This window comes from Anarrhichthys ocellatus, unplaced genomic scaffold, assembly GCF_004355925.1.
Source record: "Anarrhichthys ocellatus isolate YVR2014 unplaced genomic scaffold, GSC_Weel_1.0 scaffold19, whole genome shotgun sequence".
Classification (NCBI taxonomy): domain Eukaryota; kingdom Metazoa; phylum Chordata; class Actinopteri; order Perciformes; family Anarhichadidae; genus Anarrhichthys; species Anarrhichthys ocellatus.
This window is the reverse complement of record NW_022280049.1, coordinates 3,124,146-3,147,488: the sequence shown is the minus strand read 5'-3', so window position 1 is coordinate 3,147,488 and position 23,343 is coordinate 3,124,146. Positions and strand designations below refer to the sequence as shown.

The 23,343-nt window shown below is 44.3% G+C and overlaps 2 protein-coding genes across 6 annotated transcripts in view; one reads left to right on the top strand and one right to left on the bottom strand.

The window, feature by feature from the left end:
* Nucleotides 1–4,041, top strand: part of pdlim7 (PDZ and LIM domain 7) — a 31,575-nt gene extending 27,534 nt beyond the window's left edge. The window contains exons 11-14 of the mRNA XM_031858158.1: nt 55–235; nt 416–536; nt 2,195–2,310; nt 2,678–4,041. Coding sequence (XP_031714018.1) covers nt 55–235; nt 416–536; nt 2,195–2,310; nt 2,678–2,764 — 505 coding nt within the window. The 3' untranslated portion in view covers nt 2,765–4,041. The remainder of the gene's footprint in view (nt 1–54; nt 236–415; nt 537–2,194; nt 2,311–2,677) is intronic.
* Nucleotides 4,042–4,301: 260 nt separating this feature from the next.
* unc5a (unc-5 netrin receptor A) overlaps nt 4,302–23,343 on the bottom strand; it is a 120,297-nt gene continuing 101,255 nt past the window's right edge. For all 5 annotated transcript variants that reach the window (XM_031857731.1, XM_031857732.1, XM_031857733.1 and 2 more), the window contains 6 exons: nt 23,118–23,286; nt 21,130–21,363; nt 13,287–13,436; nt 11,355–11,519; nt 11,046–11,224; nt 4,302–8,960 (listed from right to left, as the gene is read on the bottom strand). In XM_031857731.1, the coding sequence (XP_031713591.1) occupies nt 8,795–8,960; nt 11,046–11,224; nt 11,355–11,519; nt 13,287–13,436; nt 21,130–21,363; nt 23,118–23,286 (1,063 nt within the window). In that variant the 3' untranslated portion in view covers nt 4,302–8,794. The remainder of the gene's footprint in view (nt 8,961–11,045; nt 11,225–11,354; nt 11,520–13,286; nt 13,437–21,129; nt 21,364–23,117; nt 23,287–23,343) is intronic.

Genomic DNA, 23,343 nt, shown 5'->3' with positions numbered 1-23,343 from the left:
TGTGTGTGTGTGTGTGTGTGTGTGTGTGTGTGTGTGTGTGTGTGTGTTTTCCAGGGGTCGGTATCTGGTCGCGCTGGGGCGTTCTTGGCACCCGGAGGAGTTTACATGTTCACAGTGTAAGGCGGTCCTGGATGAGGGGGGCTTCTTCGAGGAGAGAGGGTCCGTCTACTGCACCAAGTGCCACGATAACCGATACGCTCCCAACTGCGCAAAGTGCAAAAAGAAGATCACAGGGGTAAGAACTGCACTACTGTGTTCAGCAAAACACAAACCAGAAACATGGAAATATTTTGCATTTGAAAAGAGCTGCTGCTTCACAGGGTTGGTAGTCTGTGATTTCTTTGTACAAGAAAATCTGGATCTGGTCTCCGCTGTACTCCAGCACCACTATAATAACCCGTTCTCCCTTCATCAGGAAATCATGCATGCCCTGAAGATGACCTACCATGTTCAGTGTTTCAAGTGTGCAGCCTGCAAGACTGCAATCAGGAACCAAGCCTTTTACATGGAGGAGGGCGAACCCTACTGTGAGAAAGGTAAGAGATTGAACTGCTCTGTCCTTTCTCTCAAGGACAGTGTCTTTCTCTCATTCAGACTTTATAGTACAACATTCTCCGTCACACATTCTAGAGGCTTCATGAAAGAGATGAAGGAATCTCCGTAGTGAAAACTCCTCTGCTGGAAACAAAGGGAAACGTCCTATTAATGTGGTTTCTAGAGGAAGAATGTAAGAAAACCGCAGCAGTAACCGCAATGGCTGAACAAACCGTGACACCCACAGAAACTCCAGGTTTAACATAAAACTCTCAACCTGAATTAAAGGCAACGCTGTAGCAGGAACACATGAAACACTGGCAAAGGTAAACAAGAAAAAGCATGCTGAAGATCCTCACTGTGCAGATTGATTAGTTTCAGCGCCAGCTGAGAATATCTCAACACATGTAAGACCCCCCCGTAAGTTAACACATGGATCAAGCCTTTCATGTTTATCCTAAATCTGCACTGGGCTCTAAGTGCATGAATGAACGGAGTGAGAACTGACACCCCGCCATGCAGCATTAAGTCTGTGATCGAGCTTATTTGATCAAAGATGTCGTATCCTTTTACTTTAAATGGATGCTGTTGCTAAGAACAGTGTCGTTCAGGCTACGTGACAGCAGCTGGGGTACAAAAGCAGTGAGATGCAGCCAGTCGTTGATTCAGCGGTCTAGCTGTGTGCATTTTCTGATATAGTTGTTTTCTTTTTGAATAAAAAATAGCTCACTGCCTCCAGTTTTCTTAATTTCCATATATATTATCAATATATTTGTAAAACATTGCATTGTTGTACTGTCACTGTGGGGTTTGGTGTGGGCCTACATCATGAATCTTTTGGCACAAACCACAGTTAATCATAAAGTGTGATGTTTTCATCTGCTGTAATCTATTTAGCTCCAGTTTACTTCATACATTTCTCTCTTGAACTTTATGAATGGCGTGTGTGCTCTTCTATTATGCTGCAAATGATTTAGCTAGGCCGGCGTGCTTCTCTCTCTCTCACCGCTGAGGCTCTGACGTGGATCGCTGGTTTATCAGAGGCGAAGCCAGAACCCGAGTACTCGTACTCTGAATAATGCCTTTAGCTCTGATAAACATTCTGCTGCCTCAGCATCTTTCAGGGACCGTGCCGCTCTCACTCTCGAGCAGCATTATAACATGACACAAGTATCTGGAGCAATTTCCCCTCATCGTAATCCCTCCCTTAAACTGTGGAGAGGCACTGATGTACGGTCGGTGGACAAAATACCGCAAACGCGGAGTATCAAATGAGGAGAGGAGCCAACACGTTGCTTCAAAACAGCTTCATCCATCACTTTTGCTGTCGTTCAAGTCCTCCTGTGTGTGTGTGTGTGTGTGTGTGTGTGTGTGTGCGCGTGTGTGTGTGTGTGTGTGTGTGTGTGGAGGGATATTACTCCCCTTCAAGAGCAAAATCCTTCAGTTCTGTTTAACCGATGAAAGAGAGATGGGAACCTATTTCACACTCTGTGCTCCAGAACACCCTACAAAGGTTAAGTGTTCACATAAGGTGATTGTGGAGGCCATGCCAGATGCTTGACCTGATCTCCAGGATGTTACAAGCCCTTTTTAATTAATTACATTCTGATCGATGTCCATCATATCACCTTCTCTCCTCCCCGCCCCTTTCTCACTCCAGACTATGAGAAGATGTTTGGAACCAAATGCCATGGCTGTGACTTTAAGATTGATGCCGGGGATCGGTTCCTGGAGGCCTTGGGCTACAGCTGGCATGATTCGTGCTTCGTCTGTGCTGTAAGTCATTTTGATTGATATGGCTCCCTGTGGGGCCCTCTTTGCCCCATCTATTCTGGCCACCTGAAAAATCTGCCTCCCATCTCTGGACCTCAAGCTTTCCCCCCCACTCTTGCTCTCTCTCTCTCGCTCTCTCTCTCTCTCTCTCTCTCTCTCTCTCTCTTTCGCCCTGTCACCTGCAGTCTATCACACTCTCCATCTCATTCTGTGAAGAAAACCGAAATTAGATGCAGTCAAGTAAAGAATATGTACCTGCTGTCCGGCCAGTCAAAAACAGTGTAAATTCACATTGGTAATGTTGAGGTCTGATATCGACTCTGCCCTTCTCTCCCAATCTGTCTCTGTCTGTCTCCTTTCATCTCTAAAGCTCTGTCAAATCAACCTGGAGGGGAAGACGTTCTACTCGAAGAAGGATAAGCCCCTGTGCAAAGGCCATGCCTTTGCTCCGGTTTGAGGGAGAGCGAGCTTCATCTTCAGAGGACGAAACGCTTCTCTCTCTCTCCCTCCTCTTTGCCCCACTCCGCCCTCCGGCGCACTCGTACACATTCTACTTCCCTTCATTCCAACCACACACACCTAGTCGCACTCGGTCTTTCTTCTTTCCTGCAGACTTTGTTTCAATATTTGAGGCTTACGTTTAGCTTCACATGCTGTTACTTTACTTTCGGACACACACATGTTGCTGCCTGTAATACCAAATGCCGTGTTGTATAACTGGAAGTAGTTAAGGAATTGTTTCATGTCATCACTAACCTATTGACTATATGTCCTTTGTTTTTAGAGCAGACATTAAAAAGTGCAGCTGCAGTTAATCTAGATTTAATTGTAGTTGCAACTCTACTAATCTCATCCTTCAATCTGAAGTGAGATTAAGTCGGTATCTTGCAAGGTGAAGGAGTCATTTAGCTTTTAATAATCCTACATATTGCAGTAATGATCTGCCTCTGCTCTCGTACTAAGTGTAGGGAAGTGGTTGCCCCATTCAGGACCCTGGCTGACTCACTTACTGCAGTGGCTATTAACATAATGGGGGTCCAGTCAAGCACAGAAGGGGTGTCCTATTTCTGCTCGACTGGAACTCTGCACACCGCTCCACAGAAGCACTAACTGCAGAATGTGCTGCGATTTGCCAGAGCAAAAGACAGAAGTAAAGTAGTTAATAACTGTAATTTTGAGCCACGAATAATCCTCAATTGCTCCAATTTTAATAGCCACACATGTGGGTGACAAAAAGAAAGAAACAGACTTGTTTTAAATGTTTCCCTCCCTCCCAGTCTTTTTGGAATTATCATTTGTTGGACATTTCATTGTAAGAAAAAAATAAAACATAAAGATGATTTCCCCCCCATGTTACAGTGATATTGGGATTATTCCTTAGAGTACTTTCTATTCATGGTCAAATTAGTATTTATATTGCTTCAGAATGGGCCTGTAAGTGTTGTTTTTTTATAGCTGTTGGACGTTTCAAATATAATAATGTAATGGTGCCGAGCGCTGGAGCAGAACACCAGGCTGAGCACATCTGTAAGGTTTTCTGTTGACTGATGTTTTTGCTGTCTTTGCTCTCACCAACACCTGCTCCCCAACAAGAGGACAATGGACTGTTTTTGCTCTGCTTCGTTGGAGCTTCGTTCCTTATAAATGTTTTACTTTACACGAACAGCTGTTGTAACAAAGTCCCCGGTGAATTCCTACAATGTTCTCTAAGTAGAAATAAATAATTTTACAATACTCATTTAGTCATTAAAGTCTGAATTAAGTATTCCTTTATTCAGAATGTGATTAAGAGTATTTTCCAACATGTCAAAGTATTTCTTTAAACGGAGCATCTTCTAGTCAAAGGGATGTTGAGTCTTTAAAGCGTGACAATATGAAACAAACGGGAGATCTATAACATGTAGAAGTACATATATGGTCCTTTTAAAAAATAAATAAATAAATTTAATCAGCAACGCCGGTTAATGTTTCAAGTGAGAGATCCAGTCCTTGAATTAACAATATATAATTTATTTACAACAATTTCAGATAGAATTACTATACATACCTTTCTGAAATGTCATAGATAGATATATATACATAAGGCCAAGTAAATACTTGAAAGCACTTAGAAACGAATTTCCAAAATTCTACCCACAAATCCATATCATTGTCCAAAAAGTACAGAAAATCTTCGTTAGCGGAAGTTTTCCATTGCCACAAAAGTTTTGACAACAATTTACATTGACGATAAGGAACACAAAAGGTAAAAAAACCAACAATAAAACAAAGGGATTATACAATTGCATAAGCGCTGTGGCATGTAATAAATACAGCATTTTTGACTTGCAGAAAGGCAAGAAACATTGAACCAAGGAACTAAATACAAAAACCATTCACAAGTACAGAAGTCTATTCTTGTGACAGGGAGGTATGCACACACCCAGTCTCACTCGCGCACACACACGTACACACGTCCTTGACACTGAATAGTAATGAGTGACACAAAACGTACAGTTTGTGAGATGAAACAATTTCCCCCATAACCTATAAACCCTTGAACGAAGCGTGTGTGTGTGTGTGTTACTGACACAAGTCTTACACAACTATCAGGCCCAGACTTCATCATGAAGGAACTGTATTCATCACAGACACAGTAATCGCAGATTTGTTGGACAAGTTATATGTGAAGACAGATGCTGAACATCATGGCGGCTGGTGAATTACATTACTGAAAAGTGCTCCGACAACATCCAAGACGATGACGAGGGGGGGGGGCTGATAAAATGTCACACACACACACACAGTCTGACTGTACAACTGCCATGGCTCATCTAAACGTGCTGCGTCAGCACAGGCTCGTCGGTGTCCGAGAACTGAGGTCCTCTTTCCCCACCTGGCCTCCACACAGTCCCAGTGTAGTGACTCACTAAGCATTAGTGACTATTTCCACCTTATATTTAAATGATGCTTACACGTAGAGAAATAATCAGGTAGACATATGCAGAGTAAGGACGAACAAAATATGTATAGAAACTTCCTGTAAAACAGTCTCTAAACCCTTAACACTGCAAAACGTCGTCACTGCTAGATCGCCAAAGAACAGTATATAGGCAAACACGTCACGGGTTAGACTTGACAAATGCTGCGCCAGTTAAGTGTCTTTTTTTGGCTTCATATTAAAATATAATTTACATTTCTTTACAAAGTGATAAACCGACACGTATTACTGCTTGAACAAACGGCGTTAACTTGCCTCAAAGACAAAAGTGAGGAAATGAGATAAAGAAATGATTTGGACCTTTAAGTCCGCAGTTTAGAAGAGACAGCAACTCTGACTTATTCTATTCTACCCGCAAGTAAAACGACGCTGAAAGGATATTCAATGGATACAATGCGAGTATGAAGTAGCCTCAAATGATATTCATAGAACTTTGGTTACCAATTCTGCTCATATACAGTATGCAAAGTGACGGCACACGTCTGGTATAGAAAAAGTATTTACACGTGACGATGATCCATTTCAAGATGAAAAGATTGATTTAAGGTGATATCGCCATTTTGTCCTAAAGGGGCTTGATCCCAGGGATGTTTAAAGTGAATAAAAAAGGTATTTTATCTCATGGCATCTCTGCATCAAATCGTACAGGGCTTGTAAAAACGTGTTGGTTCAAGAGGAGGCCTGTTCAATAGGATGAGAGAGAGCCAACTGGTGCTGAAATGCCACACGAGAACAAAGAACTTCCAAGACTTCAAAAAAAGGACACAAAAAAGAAAAGGGCTTTTCAACATTTTTCCCCACTACAGGAAAAATAAATGTACATTCCAAATATCTGACAATCATAAACGAGGCTCCAGTTAGTGTTAAAGGTTGAAGCCACAGGAGCTGGTAGGATGGGCGGTGCTAGCTGTTTGAATAAGGAGGGATTCAATGAGAAGGGCTCTCTTTACAACTGTAACAGACTTCTTCACATGCAACCCTGAGGCAGACGCAGAGAGAACTATGGCTAGGATTGCTCACACCTTTTCAAAGTACAATTACTGAAACAGTGGATTTGAAAGATAACCTGTGTATTTATTTTTTGTGGCCAGACCTGACAAAGCCATTGTTAAAAAATAAATATAACTAAATTAAAGGGAAAATTTGCCGATTTTCAAACTCCTCTCTTATCTGTCCGAGTTGGCGGTACAGTGTGAGATCCACTGTGTCTCTGTTGTTCTTCCTGCATCCAGTGACGTGGCTGTGACGTCGTTGGAGGCAAGAAAGAACTACGGAGCGCTGATTCAGCTTTGGCAGCTGTGGGGCACAATGCTGCTCAAAAAAAAACTGCGAAAATGGCGTCCCAAAATCCGCAGAGGATGTTGTCGACAAGTTTTTTTTTTTTTTTTTTTACCGTGTGCATTTTACCGTGTTTTTGCTGACTGAGATATTCAGCCGCAGTGGGGGGGATATGGCCGACAGGGACCCTCGAAATCTGCGCTGCAGAGGCCAAACGACTGATGGAGCCTTTGCTCAACTCGCCCTCCGATGCCGACAGAAACGGAATCATGCTGCAGAATTTACAACCGCAGGAGAGCAACAATCGCCCTGCTGGTCATGTTTGTCATTGTATTTGCTAATTTAACAGGTTAATGGAGGAGTGAGGGCCACCAGCGCGGCAGCAAGGTGAAAACCGGAGTTATTGATCGTTGACACAGTGGAAAAACTAACGGACTTATAGATTTGTTGAGAATTCAGAAGGTGTCTGGTTGTATTTTTATGTTATGGGGTAAGAGTATTTCCTTCATTGACATTTTGTGAGTTTATTTATCAGACTTAGCGAACTCGCCGCTCGCGTGCCATTCATCCTGTTTCATGTAGGCACAGCCGGTCAATATAGCACAGCTGGGGAATTTATATTCTTCAGAGGACTACATTTACCATCAACACTTATTGGACATCCATATAAAAAGGTGGCGAATTTTCCCTTTAATGCAAATTAGCAAAATATAATAATCGAATGCTTCATAGCAGTTTATGATTCGTTGCATAAATCTGCTGGATAATTTTTTGCCATCCTGGCTGGAAATGACAAAGAACAGAAAAACCTTTCAAAGCATCTTTTGTGAGCAGAGGCGTGACATTATGCAGAAGCGACTCTCCACTCTCTCTGAGAGACGGCTGCTTGTTCTTGATGTGTAAATACCGTTCGCCACACAGCAAATATAGAATTCCCACCAACATTGCTTTATGAATGATAAAAACAAAGCCTCACAACTACAACTGCCCTTTCATTGTGAGTAGTCTGGTGAAGATTTTGAGATTTTTTTGTCAGATTTTCTGTGGGGGAAGCAATCTGCACTATTCATATAGGATAATAAGCCTTTTGGCCACACTGTATGTTTAACATCATCTCTGCTACAGAATTAATGCAATCAGGGGAGGGGCGGATGTCATTTCATAAATCAATTTTGCCGACATTCAGCGTTCACATATATGCAGCAGGAAGTCATTAGAGGCGGAGTTTGAAACAGGAAAAACAACACAATGAACGATTAGGGCTTTGAATAGAAATGGCGTTTTGAGATATGACTTTAGTGAAGATATTACTCACTCACTCACTCCCTCAAAGAACCCAAACCCCACATATATTGATTTAGAAGCGGGGAAGCCGTGAAGCGTCTCGCTGAATCAAGATGTCGAGATGTTACATTCACAGTAGTGATACCGGCTGGACTAAAACACAATCGGGATGAGACAGGTTTTTTTGGGCCTCTGACATACAATCTATTTAAAACCTGCAAGTCCAGGATGTGCTACAAGCTGTCTGTGTGTGTTTTAAGAGAGAACGGATAATGACACAAATAACACATGGACCTATTTAGTCTTACTGGGTTTTGGGAGGGTGCGTTCACAGACCCTGATGACCTTGATGAGAACGTGTTCAGTGTCTGGGATGATGTCATGTAACGTAACTGGCCAATTGCATATGTCGCCTGTTCTCTCTAACCTGAAATGACTGGCACCTTTTGTCACATCCATATATTCTTAATATTTAATCCAAGTTCAAAAATTATTCATTGAATTTTCAATATTGGCCACCAGTGATATCATTAGGTTTGCATATTGCTCCTTATTAGCCATAAACGGCCTATTTATATAAAAGGCATGAAGTCAATCGAATGTTATCTTTAAAGTAAAACCGGGGTGTGGACTAATTTAACTTCAGACTCTGATGGAAAATGAAGGGTATTTTTCTTTACCACGTTCATGAATACATCTCCCCACACAGCCAAACTCTCTTTTGTTCTGTCTTTGAAAGAGTTCTACTCTGTTCGGTGGGATATAGGGATTCAATCCTACATAAACCCTTACATCTTCTTAAGTGAAGAAGAGGGACATGGGGACAGCTTTGCTCTTCGATTCCTGCTGCTGTAATAAGTGTGTTGTTTTTGTGTGTGTGTGTGTGTGTGTCTACTGTTGTGTTCTGTACTTTTCCTCTTCCCCAGTCTCTCCCCCTTTTCTGGGTTAGCACTCGCCATCAGAGACCAGGAAAATCATGGCTTCTTGTTTGCCAATGTCAGCCATGACCGTGGCCAGCTGGTTGATGTTGCCGGTGTGGAAATGTTGTGCCTCCCACAGGTCCAGGATCACAGAGGTTGGGCTCGCTTTGGATGCAAAGAAACTCATGTGTCTGCAGAGAGAAGAACACAAACATAACGGTGAGGGAACAGTGAAGACGTCTTTGTTAAAATCAAGCGATGTGCACGTATCAAAGCCAACAGTCTCTGATTTTTTTCTACAATAACAAACATTTCCAGACGGTATTTTATAGCGCCACAGCTTCTTGTGACTCTGTCAATGCCAAGTTTTATTGTCTGTTATATTGCTACGTCCCCATATGTTGCAGCACTAAGCAAAAAAATGATAAAAGGTATTAGAACACAATCTAGCTGCCATCTAATACACAATCTCTGGCAATTTTCATTTGAAGCTTAGCAGCATAATCCTCATTGCTCTCTATTTGATGTTGAAATTGGCCCTAAATCCCATATAGTAAATCCTATATAGACTTTTCACAGTTAAGTCGGAAGTGACCTTTTCCATTTTAGGAGCAGAACCTTTACGATCAAACCCAATCAATGACAACAAAGCAGTGGCCCCAGCCAGCTGTATATTTGATGTTGAGTGGGACCTGATCCCTGCGGTACCTGAAGATGCTTGTTTGATTTAATGGCCTTTTTCTGTTCTCCAAATGTCTGGGGCCTTAACTGTTATGTAGAGCACACATGACATTAAAAAAAAAAAAAAAAAAGAGAGAGAACAGCGTAAAGCGATGGCACAAAGGGGGATTGTGTTGTGAGACGAGAAGCCCAAAAACAGCCTTTTTACCTTGAGAAAGGTCAGACAGAGTCCATTACTGCCTCGTATCTTCTGTTTGCCTAGTGAAGCATACTGTGGTGGTTATAAACACGTGGCTGCTTTGGCAGTGCACAAGCACCGAGAACACAGTGCCACTCGGCTATTTTGAGTCAATTGGATTTTTATAGTGCAGGCAGCCTTCCCTCTGCGTCGGGAGAACACAACAAAGAGTTGGTCAAAAAAATTGTCTGGGAACGAACCTCTGTGTCATTATTCGAGATTAAAAAAAAAAGAAAAAGACAGAGCTTAGCGTCCGACGTGTCAGCCCCGCTTAGTCACCTCGCTGTGTGAAACACGAGCTTATCTTGTACGGCTCAGACGCAGCCGTTTGCTCAGTCTTAGGAGAGAAAGATCAAATAAAAGGTTCTTGGCATTTTAAGTTTTATTGATTGGTCCCGTTCCGCTCGGTCTGAACGCTTTACACACACAGAAACAAACACAGAAATACTGCATGACAGAATGCCAAGGGGCTGCTGCCTTTCCAGGAAAACATGTTGTTAAGGACAGATCAAACAGTAGAGCAGTTGTTCCTTCCTGAGGCCTAAATGAGAATTGATTATGTTGAGCAAAACATTGCTAATTAAACCCGTAGTGCATCAATTCAATTTGTGATTAATTGGGGTAAATAAAGTTGATTGGACAAATTAAGTGTAGGAGGTAGAAATTAAATTGGTGGAGGATAAGAGATCGATGCCCGGCTCTTTTCTGTTACAGGTACTCCTGTGATAAATTACAGTAACGGTGAGAACGAATAGAGGTCGGCACAGATCCAAACCTATTCCGTCTTTTTTTTTTTTTTTTTGTTGCCGCTGATGGGCAGCTAGCTCGCTACCTTTCCAATTATAACTGTTAAGCAGAATGTAGCAGGTACAAGTTTAGCTGCAGACTTTAAGCTGCTTACCTGTTCCTGAGGGGGGAAAAGAAGAAGAGGGTCGTGTTTTCTCACAGAAATGATAGCTGTATCCATCAAGTCCACATTAATCCTGTAACGTTCGCTGTGTCAAATGAGGATTAGCCTGCTAAGGCAGAACTTTGTTTACCTGAACTTTAGGGAAAACATTCGACTGCTGTGATGTGCTTTACACTGATTGTGCAATCAGTGGCGTTCCATAGTAACATGTTACTGCTTCTTTAGTATCGCAATCAGTGTAATTACATGTTAATTATTGTAAACAAGCGGTGTGTTGAGTGCTGTACGTATACATGTACCGCTGTGCAGCCTCTATTCTCAAGGGGTTTGGATAAATGAGGCTCTGCTGCATTTCTTGAGTGCCTTTGTGTAAGCTGCCTTTTCCAGCGCGCTCCATTGATCAGTGATCAGAAGAGGCATTATGGTATTGTGCGGTTGGGTATTTACCTCTCTAGTTTAAGTCTTTGTGCTAGCATTCTCCAGTCGGCTCCGTTGGGACAGGGGGCATCCAGGCTGCTGCAGATCTTCTGCCTGATGAGGTACGGGATCTGAAAGGCGCTGGGTCCTGCCAGAGCTGTAGCGTTACTGTCCATTAACAGAAACTCAGAGTCCACGGCTCGGGTGTCCTGGTAGGAATGACGGCCACAAAGCACGGTATGAGAACAGTTCCTGCGTGACTAAAGAAAATGCTGAAAGAAATCGTGGCTGTGCAATCAATGTGCTGGTTTCTAAGCGAGTTATTATGCCGAACGTTACCTTGGCAATGTTAAAGTCAAGGCTGAAGCTCTGTCCCTCTCCCTCCACCTGCCACACGCACAGCTGGCAGGTGAGCTCGCAGGTGCTGAGGCTGAGCCGCTCCAGAGTGAACGTGCAGTGCAGGTACCGCTGGGAACCGTTCCAGATGTGGTAGAAAGGGATCTCCTGCAGAACGAACACGCAGCACAGACAAGCGGCAGCGCAGCGGCGCAGTTAGAACTGCGTGTCTGAAACATGCCGTAACAGGACCGCCTGCCTAGAATACACTGAGATCATCATTAATTACACTGACATAAGCCGTCATCGTTAGGTGAAAGTGGCTAAATATATCTGAGGCAGCAGACTGACAACAGGTTAAAGGGAGATAATAGGCTTTTATTGAGAGGGAGTTCATATCTGATTTCATAAGAAATACAGATAACACACCATATCTTTACTTCTGGCATAACAAATATTTTCTATCCATTATTTTTCAGTTGATTCAGCCTCTCTTTGCAGATATGTACTGTGTGCATTTCCCAGGCAGACCTTACAAATGATGCTGATGGTGTCCAAGCTGAAACATCACAGCTCTACTCTGAATCTAAAACACATCATGTGACATAGAGATGTATATCCGCATGCATAATGGCGCTGAGTGGTAACGCTGAGCTGCATCAGCTTCTGTCTACCTGGCAGTGTTTGCCAGAATTTATTCAAGGCTGACAATTTCTACATCTTTCTCTCTGTTGCTCCATATTCATGCCCTCATTTGTATATCCCAAGAGAAGCAAGGCGGTAACCCTGGAAAAAAACAAAACTAAACAGGGCGCACTAAACTCCTCACTTCACCCTGGGTTCAACAGCTGTCAAGAACTCAGTCTGAGAGCGAAGTGGAGCTGTAGATCCCGCTGCTAACCAAACGGGGGCACTGTTACCCAGGCAGACGGATGACCGGGGGAGTTGGCTGAAACGGGGGCCCCGGGGAGACTAAAGGCCTTTTTTGACCACGCTGCTGAGAGGGGAATAACACTTCCAAATGAACAGGCACAGTCCAGAAGAATAAGCCTCTGTTCTGGGTGCATTGTTGGTGCCGCTGCTTGCCTGGCACAGCCCGTGTGTTCTCTATGGGGACCTGGTGCTCAGTGCTTGTATAGTTACAGCCAGAGCATTTTCTAGTACTTTGAACAGCCCTCATGTCGTCGCCGGGCTGCAGTGCAGTGGGCCATGCAGGTGTGGGGGAGTGCAGTGGAGGTGGAGAGGTTCCAAGCGTCCGTTTGGGAAGTTTAGATATTTACATACAGTACTGCTCTATATTTCATCTGAGCTCCCTTTTTAAGGAGAGCGACAGCGAAGGATAATCAATCAGCTTGCAGCTCTGGGTTAGTGCACACAGCCCAGCTCCATTATGCACACGACTACACCACGCGCACAGGAGAACAAGCGGACGAAAACATGCACGCTCTACGCACACACACACCCAAAAGGTTCCCTCGACTCCAGCAAATGACTTAAGTTGCGCACATTGCCAAGAATGGAAAGGTTATTAGACAGAGGAGTCCTGCAGTAACGGACTGAAAAACACTCCTTTGTGTGAATCTTTAAAGTGATCAACTGAAGCCAAAGCAAAACATTTAATTAAAACTCTGAACCAACTGAAATTAAAACAACTTTCCAGAGAGAGCCTCATTAACGAGCTGTTTCTGAAGAACTTTCAACTACGCAGTAACATTGCTTTTGCCAGCAAAAACTCAATTCTTCTTTAATTTCTCTGGCTGGCTAATTTAAAATAACTCAAGACGACATGGATTTCAAATTGTGTACACAAACAAACACATCAGAAAGCACCATAACAGCTGATACTGATATACATTTGACAGATTCAGCCAGGCACTTCAATTACATCTCCGTGCTCCCGCTGTGATCTGGAGCCCCCCCCCCCCCAACACACACCTGGTAGCCAGCCAGCAGCTTGCTCCTCCAGTGCGCCTGGGGCATGTCATGGATGGACAGGCGCAGGTTGTGGTAGCTGTCTTTGAAAAGCAGGACGTGAGGCTCGTCGATCAGCCGACCCCCGAGCTGCCGCTCCATCTGCATCACCTCCTGATGAAAGGGGAGTCAGGGGAAACACATTTACCTTCGCAGACACAGAGGTAGGTAAAAATGTGCAAAACAATCCATAACTTTTTACATCTTTTTTTTTTATTTTTATGGTGCATCACTCAAGAAAAAACAAGAATTTGTCCACATGCACACGCACACAGGAATACAAAACAAGACATGGGCCATGGTAGGAACACACACACACACGCACACACACAGACACACACAGCACAAGCATGAGGCAGGGGGACAGTACATCTTAGGACTGGAAGATAGTGTCCCTGCATGCGGCCACAGCGGGCTGGTGCTGCTCGTCTCCACAGCACTTTAATGTCACCACAAGGTTGATCCCCCGCCTCAGTGTGTGTGCGCCCAGCTTCCAGCAACTGCATTAGCATGCAAATACCGCAGCCATCCCGGCCTGCTAGCTACCTGGGCTGTGATGAAGGCAGAGAACGAGCCATTAGTCAACTGCTCATTGTTCTCGCATGGTCAATCGCCTTAATTTCATTTTTGTTTTTGTGCCAGGAGAGATTTGTAAATGCGTGCTTAATATTTTAATCTCTGTGGGACTTGCTCAGTGGACCATTTGTTACCATCCAAATGACCATCTGGAATGGGATGATAATATCCGCTGCATTTTCCTCTGATCTATCAATTCATTTTGAGCCGCATGCTTTGTGCTGAACAAGTCTTTAAGACTCTAATACTTTCGATGGCGTTCACATGTGCTACCTCCGATGAGAAGAGCATATTACCACAGAGGAAAACAGACCTCTGAAATGAGAAGTGTGAAAAGACCTGAAAAACAAGATATGTTCTTTTAATCTGTCCGAGGAGGGAAACAAGATGGCAGCAGAAGGACAACAGGCAGCCAGAATGTGCCTCGGAGTCTAGGAGACGCATCTCAAAGACAAAGGCTCCAAGAGGGAGATGTGTGTGTATAGATAGTGGCCATATGTTGAGCGTTGCATGCCAGCATGGCTGCCCGTGGTTTGATTTCAGCGAAGACATCTAATTAAGGTGGAGAATGGCAGCTATTTCTGCACAATGCAGATTCAATTTTCTGCCCTCTTTCCCAGGGATGGGCTTCTGATTCCAATTGCGATGGAAAGGAAGCTGTTAATTATCCATCTGCAATCGCTATCTGCTTTTGTTATTTGATGTGCTCTCTCCATCACTGAATAACCACATTTTGGTTCGGCCCCGCGAATTTCATTCCCATGTTTGCTCAGCGCATCGCTAATTTCCATGTTTGTTTAGTGCTTATCTTCTTGTTAACACGGATATTATTCCCCCTGTGATTATCCATCTCCATTCCCTGCATTTACATATGTTCATTCCTTTTACCCAAATGCCACAGCACATTAAAGACGGACAGTGATCTGACTGTATGCAGCTCGCGAGAATAGTCTCCTCCCTGTGCTGCCACGCCGGAGCCTTGTGATGTTACCCACTTACTCAGAGTGGGAAGGTCAGACAATGGCTCTGAATCAAAGCGTTGAGGTCTAATGAGTTAATAACAGGGGGCACTGCATTCTCCTTAGAATTAAAAGCCCTGTTCCATTATATCTCTTCGGCAGACAAAAGCCACATTATGAGGGCTTCCAGAGAGGTTTATTTAACACAGTTCTTAAGGACAATTATTTGTTGGGGGCGATTAGCATTGCAAAGTAGGGCTGATGGACTTTGATCGGGTCTTTCACCTATAGCAGCAGATCTTTAGGCCTGTTAGCAAGAGAAGGCGTGCAGAACGCCAATTATGTTATTATCAACACTAGTAGAATGAATACTAACTCGCCTGTCTAGCAGTTTGTCAAGTTCAAGGCTGACACGGCAGGATTACAATCAAACGGGGTCTAGGGCACAGCGCTCCTGCAACCTGACAGGGACACTGAGCTTACTGAGGGAAAAAAACACAACAGGGGATGATACACTTCCTCCTTTAAAGTGTGTCCTCCTCTCTTTCAAATGACACTGTCTCGCTTGTATAATGTTTATGTGTGCCTGAGTGCCTGTGAGTGTGTGTATTAGAGTGTGTTTTTGTGCAGGGTTTCAGCGTATGTTCTGGACTGAGAGAATAATGGCCCTCTTTACGCCCCATTATCCTGTTAACAAATGACAGTGTGAGCGAGCTAATAGATGAGAAGCTAAATTTGACCATATTATTTACTCTTTCTGGGGGAAAACAATGCAACGCTTTGAATTAGTTTATCAAATCACATATTAATCATCAGCTCTCAGCTAAATTGTGTTTCCGCTCAGTGAAGATAAGGATAGCAGTTTCTCTTTGGACACCCTGACCCTGTACAACTGTGGAAACATTAAGATGCATGAGATGGGCGAGAAGTTCAAGTACTGCATGAGAAAAAAACCCTTTTGTTCTGACGGAATTCGAGATAGCCTGTGGTGTGTGTGAAGACTGTGAATTTAGAGTCGGGCCGAGCCAAGACCACCCCCTGACATTCAATGAGGCTGGCTAAAGAGAGTGAGATAGAGCAGGAAGGAGTGAAAAGAGTAGGAGCTGGAGAGAAGAGAGACAGAGGCAGCTTAACATTTGTGTCTCCAGGTCACTAGAGTGGCCGGCTTTAGTAGGAGAGATAACAGGATTACTGCAATCATGGCCACAGTTTTTCTAAGACTTCAACCCCCTTCCCACCCTCACTCATCTCCCAAACTGCTCCTCACCCATCCCATCATCCTCTCGGCTTGGACCGGAGCTGGGACTGTGATGGACTGGGGCTGGGCTCCACTGGGAAACAAGAGACACTCATACAGCTAATCTCTTCGGGCTGGTGCTGACAGAAAGAGGTTAGTGGCTGCACCAAACTCTCTCTCTCTCTCTCTCGCAACACAAACAGCCGGCCAACGGATGCAGGAAATCAAAGTAACAGCAGAGGCCTATGTATGAATATATAAAAAGAACTGGACTGGGTCAAAGCTGCTACTTTCCGCACAGCAAGGTCAAGCTACTACATGTGGTCTTTCTTCTATTGTTCTGGATCGGTGTGTAATAAACCGATTGACTTAACTAGCTCTGATGGGGACTATAACTTGCGTTAATTAGTCAAGCTACATGTCATCTGAAACGTAGAGAGATACAGAGCCTTTAATATCCGCATAAACTCGGCCTCACCCCTCAACTCTTAGCAATGTTATATCCCTGTGTGTTTAAAAATGTGCATTCATACGACAATCCATTTTCAGAGCTGCTCCTTTTCAGGCAAATGCATTTGTTTATAGAGAGTAGCCTGGCTATGTGGGCTCCATAAATCTGTGTATTTGTCAGCAGGATGTGACAGGCTTTTCCTCTCTGACTGAGAGTCTATCAGTCTGAGCTCCAGTGGCCGTGCCCGCTACAGTCAACTCTGATTAATAACTACAAATAGAAGGGACTTGTCTGCTCAGTTATAAATGGGTACTGCGTTTGCTGGGGAAAAGATGCACATTCTGCTTGATAAATCACAGAGCAGGATGGGAGGAAAACAGCACACAGGAACACAGAAATATAATATGGAAACAATTTCTCTGCTGGGCTCAGTGATAAAGCTGACTGTCTTGTTTAACGTAATGCCAGCAATTACTGAGCAATGCTCTTGTTTTTGTTTTTTTGCCTAGAATTCATTGCCAGTAACTTTTCTGATGGAGAGATCAGAAAAACGGTATTACACTCTGTGCATGCTGGTTCTCTCTCTCTCTCCTCTGGTACATAAAAGCAAAATGTTTCTGCTCAAATGCAGCTCGCTGCTCAGGAGTTGAGAAAGAAAATGTCATAGTGGAGGCAGCACATAAACTGTTTATGAGCCCTTTTATACGCAAATGAGAATAATAGCTTGAGGTCAAACGCTGTATAAAAGACTCCGGGAGCCACTGGTTAACCAGTTGGACATCAATTAAACACACATTTAACACTAGAACACACATCTTTACAATCGAGGGTCAGACAGCATAATGTATTGGCCTCGTTACATGAACATCAATGAAAGCGTAAATTCTGAATAGAGTCTGAAATACAATACTGGTACTACAAAGGGAGCTAACTAACAACATTTTATGGCTGCTAGACGTCACTTAAACTCACTACAATGGTGCTTAAAGAGTCCACAAGCATGCTAGCAGCTCTGTGAGGCTACACTTAGGCACAGCAGTGATTAAAGCTAAATGCTAACATGCTCATTGCTCACAATGGCAACACTAACATGCTAATGTTAAACAGTATTAGCACACTAACATTTGCCAATCAGCACCAAACACATAGCAAAGCCGAGGCTATTGGGAAAAGCATTTCTTTTATGGCACTAGAGGACAAGTCAGAAAGATGAATCCTTTACGTACATGAATGTCTGCACAGAAAACATTCATGGCAATCACAAGATGGTGGATCAACATGGCCATCCATAGATGTGCCACTTACAGGGCAAAAAAAAAGGATTTTCATTGCAAAATCTACTGGATTAGTATTTATTGTGGTCCCTCAAAAGATCTCGCACTCAATACAGAAAAAAACTGACTTCAACCTCTGTAAAAAAAATGAATCTGACAGAAAGTGGGTGGTTTAGAATTAATGTGTTTTTTTGGGGAGTTTTTTTAACAGTAGAGCAACACCGGCCTTTCAAAACTAGGACTGGTGGGTGTAAAGGAAGGATTTGGTTGTCAATAAACACCGGGATATGTTGTTATTGTCCACTATTGAAGTGTGGATTATGCTAAGTGGTAAACATACGGAGCATTTTATCCTTCACACCAAAAGCTGACAGATTCTAAATATTGCAGATAGATACAAATAAATAAATAAATAATAATAATACATTTAAAAATTAAACAAATAACTAGCTGCACCATTCCAGTCCTAAAAAGACACCTTGGTTGGCACCCTCCCAGTTTGATTAGATGATGCCGTTAGGTCTGTCTCTGCTGAATCGGAAGCTTGGTTCACTGCAGGTGTTTCAATCAGTTGTGTGATGGCAGAACATCAGTGAAGCTCTCCCACGGGTCTAGCTAGGAACAACCGAGTGCACAGTGAGGGTGCCACCAAACGCAGATCATGTCTCCTCTGCTGCTGCGCCAGCCTTGGCTGGGCCCATCAAGAGTGGGACACACATTAAATATTAACTTAATTGGTCCCGGCAGAGCCCTGCTAACATACGGCAAGCATCAGACGGAAATGTCACTGTTTCCCCAGAGCCCCCGCACACTTAGGATCAAAGACGATAACATTGGTTCTAATCTGCTGTAATTGGGAGATAAGAGATTGCATGGTACAGCATGCATAAGTGCAGCGTGAAGGCGTGTGTGCAATGTTTGTGGGTGTGCGTATACATGTCATTCTCACTGATGGAGGCTTGTCAGAGAAGACTGACAGCCAGCCACGGGACTGGAGAGAAAAGCTCAGTATCCCTTTTGGTTTCTGCAGTTCTCCCTGCCACTGAACAGCCAACAGAAAAGGCAGAGGGATGCTGTTCTGTTTTTTTCATCTCCCATCAAAGGTACAGCCTGTTTAATACATGGGAAGTCGACTTCTTTTCTGGAAAAACGAGAAGCAGGGCCTTAGCAGGCTGCAAATGCTGTCATAAAAATGCACATGCGGTGAAGGTGTACTGTACATCAACTAGAATATACAAAGAAAACCGCTGGTGTGCCACTCCACCGTACCACCTACTGCTACACCCCCACTGTTGCACACTTCAATTAACTCAAATGTTAGCCATAGTGAAAGTCTAATCATAAATGGTGCATTTTAAAGATAGTGATTAGTGATTAGGCTGAACCTCTCCAGGGAAGTTTAATCTCCACTCAAAGTGGTTAATGTACTTGCTAAATGAACTGCTCCCTCCGTAATAGCACCAGGAGTAGTGTGAAGTCGAGATTACTAAAGAGTGTGGGCCACATTCTAAATCACTCACTAAAAACTACAAAACCCTGGAGACGCCGTGGCTTACCACAGGTCCAGGTTGTGTGAGAGACGGGGAGCTAATGCACTCAAGGGCATCGAGGGAGCCGCAGCGTATGGCAGCACAAGTGCTGGAGTCAACAAGCTCAGATGTCCTTTTCCTGGCTAAGAGATGGGGAGAATAGCAGAACAAGAGCTATCCAGGGGTTGAGAGAGCGAGAGAGAGAGAGAGAGAGGGGGGGAGAGGGAGAGGGGGAGAGGGAGAGAGTTTCTGTGCACCAGCAGCCCTCCTGCATCCAACGCAGGACGTGCAAGGTCATTTCAACAGTCACACTGCAGCAAAACACCACAGGGTCACCCGGTGATCTAAATATATAGAGACAACTCTATCATTACAACTGGTTTGACAGCAAGTAAACAAAAAGGCCTGATATGTACAGGCTTTACCTCCTGAATGCTATATTTCTTTTCTACATAAGAACACAGAATGTCAGCCAGCAATATCTCTGAGCGAGCTGGCTTTCATGCAACAGCTGTCAGTAACAGAAAGATAGCAGCATGGGCAGGATTGAACCACAAAAAGACAGATGTAAGCAAGAGAGGTTTTGGTAATTCTCACGCCACAGCTAGAGCCTGCTCACTGTTTTCATCTCAGCTTCATCGCAGAGCCCCCACTGCCTCCCATTGCTTGTGTCCCACAGACAACCGTAGAAGGTGCCGGTAGCAAACCTCTGCACAAGGAGGTCAGCCATTACAGCTGGCAAAAGTGGACTTCAGTGGGAAGTGGCTCTTGTGGCCGGTGTCAGACGAAGAGGAAGAGCTTGGAGAGAGGTGTGGAGGGAAAGAACGAGAGCACAGGGGTTGCTGGGAAAAGATTGGGGCAGGCTCTCCTTTTAATTTACTAATTAACCATGCAAATGAAATCTTAACAGGCTACTCAGAGGCAGTCCTCGGGGGAGGGAGGAAGGCATTAGTGCTTGATTATACTCTGTCCATGTGGAGAGCAAAAATGAGAAGCGAAATATGCTATTGAACAAAGTGATGGGAAACTTCTCGACCCACAGCAGCCAAGCGGAACCACCGACCGCATGAAAGGAATTTAAAGGTGCGAGATCGGAGATTTGGAGCATGTGGATTGCCTCTCAACGGCTCTCAACATAGCAAACGGTGCTAACGGGGCTAACTGCGCCAAAATTGCTGACAGAGCGAACAGTGTTTACCGGAGGGTGGGTGCTACGCTTCCACAACGGCGCTGTCGGTCGGCATGGCGTGATCAGCTGTAACCGCCGTATGAGAGCAGTGCAGAGCGGCGGCTGTGAGCTAACCAGTGGAGCACGCTCACATGCCAGAACAACAAAGCAAAGAGACTCTGCTCAGGTAGACATCACTCCACTATATCTTTACGTAGCACATTGCTGTTTGCTGCTTAATTAATGCTCTGAATGTTGAATACAGCTCTATAACATCTCTATAGGCATGCACACAAGAACACACTAAGAGATTGTACTGTATACCATCATTAACTTGGACAAATGCATTGTTTCAATAGTGGGGGAACATAAGCACCGCAAATCACACACCCTTGAACTGCACATGGTGTAATCAGGCCTGCGATATTGTTCAATTTACCATGGCAACGCCTAACTCCTACATGCCTGCGCCGCTTTCTACTAACCTTCCAATGTGACAGACAATGCTATTACACATAATAGTCTACCTATCACTCAGGTGCCGCATGCAATCTCAGGCCTGAGAAACTGCCAGCCACACAGAACAACAGGCGTTCCATTTGTCGCAGATTACCTTGAAAATGTCTTGTGTGTCATCCATGCAGTAGACCCTGATGTTGTACTCCAGCGTGGAGCAGTACGCGTCGGAGAAGAGCACCAGCCTCAGGCGCTTGGCAGCGCCCATGTGCAGGGATTCTCCCACCAGGGCGAGGGTGCCCAGCTGCTCGGAGAAAAGCCGGCACGTCTCGGCCTCGAGCTGGCAGTAATAGGGCTCCGACACTAGCTCCTCCCCCATCAGCAGGACGTCCTGGAGGAGGCGAGGCGGGGAAAAAAAAAACCAACACAAATTGGATGGAAGGTCAAGCACTCAATTTATGTAGGCGGGAAGGGTAATGTGTTTGCCTGGGTACCTGATGTCTGTATGTGTGGGTGTGTGTTTGTAAAGGGGTTTGGCACAGTAGCAAGGCCTCAAACTATGTCCCTCCTGCAGTGTGACGAAGTAACATTTAAGCCAAATGTAATGTTACATAAGAGTCTTGCTTCAAATTCCCTTATCATTGCATTATGCTTACTCCATACTGGCATAAAGACACACATAGGACAGCATCAATTCACTTAATAATGCATGAACGAGGTAAAGGGATTTCTGGAATTCCCTTCAACCTTTGAGATTTGTGAAAACTTGTCTATTTATCTGCAAAGCAAGTATCACATATTATTAGCAAGTAGGGCCGTATCACAACTGCGTCTCTAATAAAGATGACAGACTTGCGAAAATATCGCATCCCATCATAGTACGGGATGGTTTTATGAGATAATTCCACTGCTCTGCGGGCTAATTTGATGGGGACAAATTGGACCCAAGGTGACAACATTTTCTCTAAAATCCCATCATGCCAGTTGACTGACTCCTCTCATTACCCAATCAAGCTGAAGAGAGCATTTTGCCTGCCAAAAGCCCAGCAAGCCCCTCTAGGATCGATTCAAGCAGACACCATCTACATCAATAGAATTAGTATTGACACGATTCATTTGCTATGCAACCACAATGGAGTCTCACTTTTTCATCATCTTAATATTTCTTCGAGGTGGAGATTACGCCACTGAGCGCTCACTCTACAAGCAATTCATTTCTCCTTCACCTTCTGCTCCTGCACGTCCATTTTCACCATCTCTTTTCCTCTCTGCCTCCTTTCTTTTAGTTTCCTTCTCTTCACTCTCTCTCTCTGCGGTTGCTTCCACTCTAATTCTCTCGTCCACCTGGCACTTTGTTTCCTTGGTGGACACGCAGTCAGTTGGGCTATATTTGGTCTGGCCGATGATTAAAAGTGCTGGTCTAACCTCTGCCTCAGACAGGCCAATCCATCCCACGGACACCCCACCGCCGACACACACAGGGAGGCTGAATAATTTATGCACAATATCGAACATGAAAGAAGACCTACTAACACTCCAAAGCCCACCAGCACCCTTTCCAATCTCTCTGGATTGTGAAGATGTGTAAACTGCCTCAAACCGCATTTGTTTGCAGGGGTGTGTGTGTTTGTGCGTGTAGACATCCGAACCTTCTTCCCAACTCTATCCTGTTGGAGTCTGGCTGTTCTGGTTACTTTCATATTTCATGGATAGAAAAGTGGGAGGGGAACTCTGTAATTGGAAGCAGCGGTCAAAAATGGTCAAGGAGCACTCAGGAGAGTACTTTGAGGATCAGTCATTTGCTTAGAGAATTTCTGTTTTGAGAAACATGTTGCCTAGCAACTCTTGAGCTGGAGAGAGCCAGAGCTTCCAGGCTTTTTTTTTTTTTTTTTTTCAGCCCAATGAGAAAATACCTGATGGACAATATAATTTAAACACCATAGAGTGGATGAGTGCTGGGCCAGAACTACCTCTGCTATACAGCATGGAGAGCTTTCCAGTGCCAGTTTCAAGTCACCGCTGAGCAGGTTTGTACTCTTTCAGGGAAAGCGCTCCGTGAGTTCAGTAAGACTTTACAAATTCACTGGGTGGCAACTTTATCTTTCTGTGGAGGATTTGTGCTGAAGTTATATAGTGCTGTCTCACCTCCCAAGTGCCCTCATAGTTCTGCTTCTTGAGGCGGACGGCCCAGTTATCGAGGCATGCGTCAGAGCAGTGGTCCATGCTGAGGATAACTGGCCGGCTCAGGACTACCCCTGGAGGGCCACAACTCACAACGGGGCTGAGCAGGGTCTGGCAGCCGGCCAGGGGTAACCTACACCAGGGAGAGAGAGAGAGAGAGAGAGAGAGAGAGAGAGAGAGAGAGAGAGAG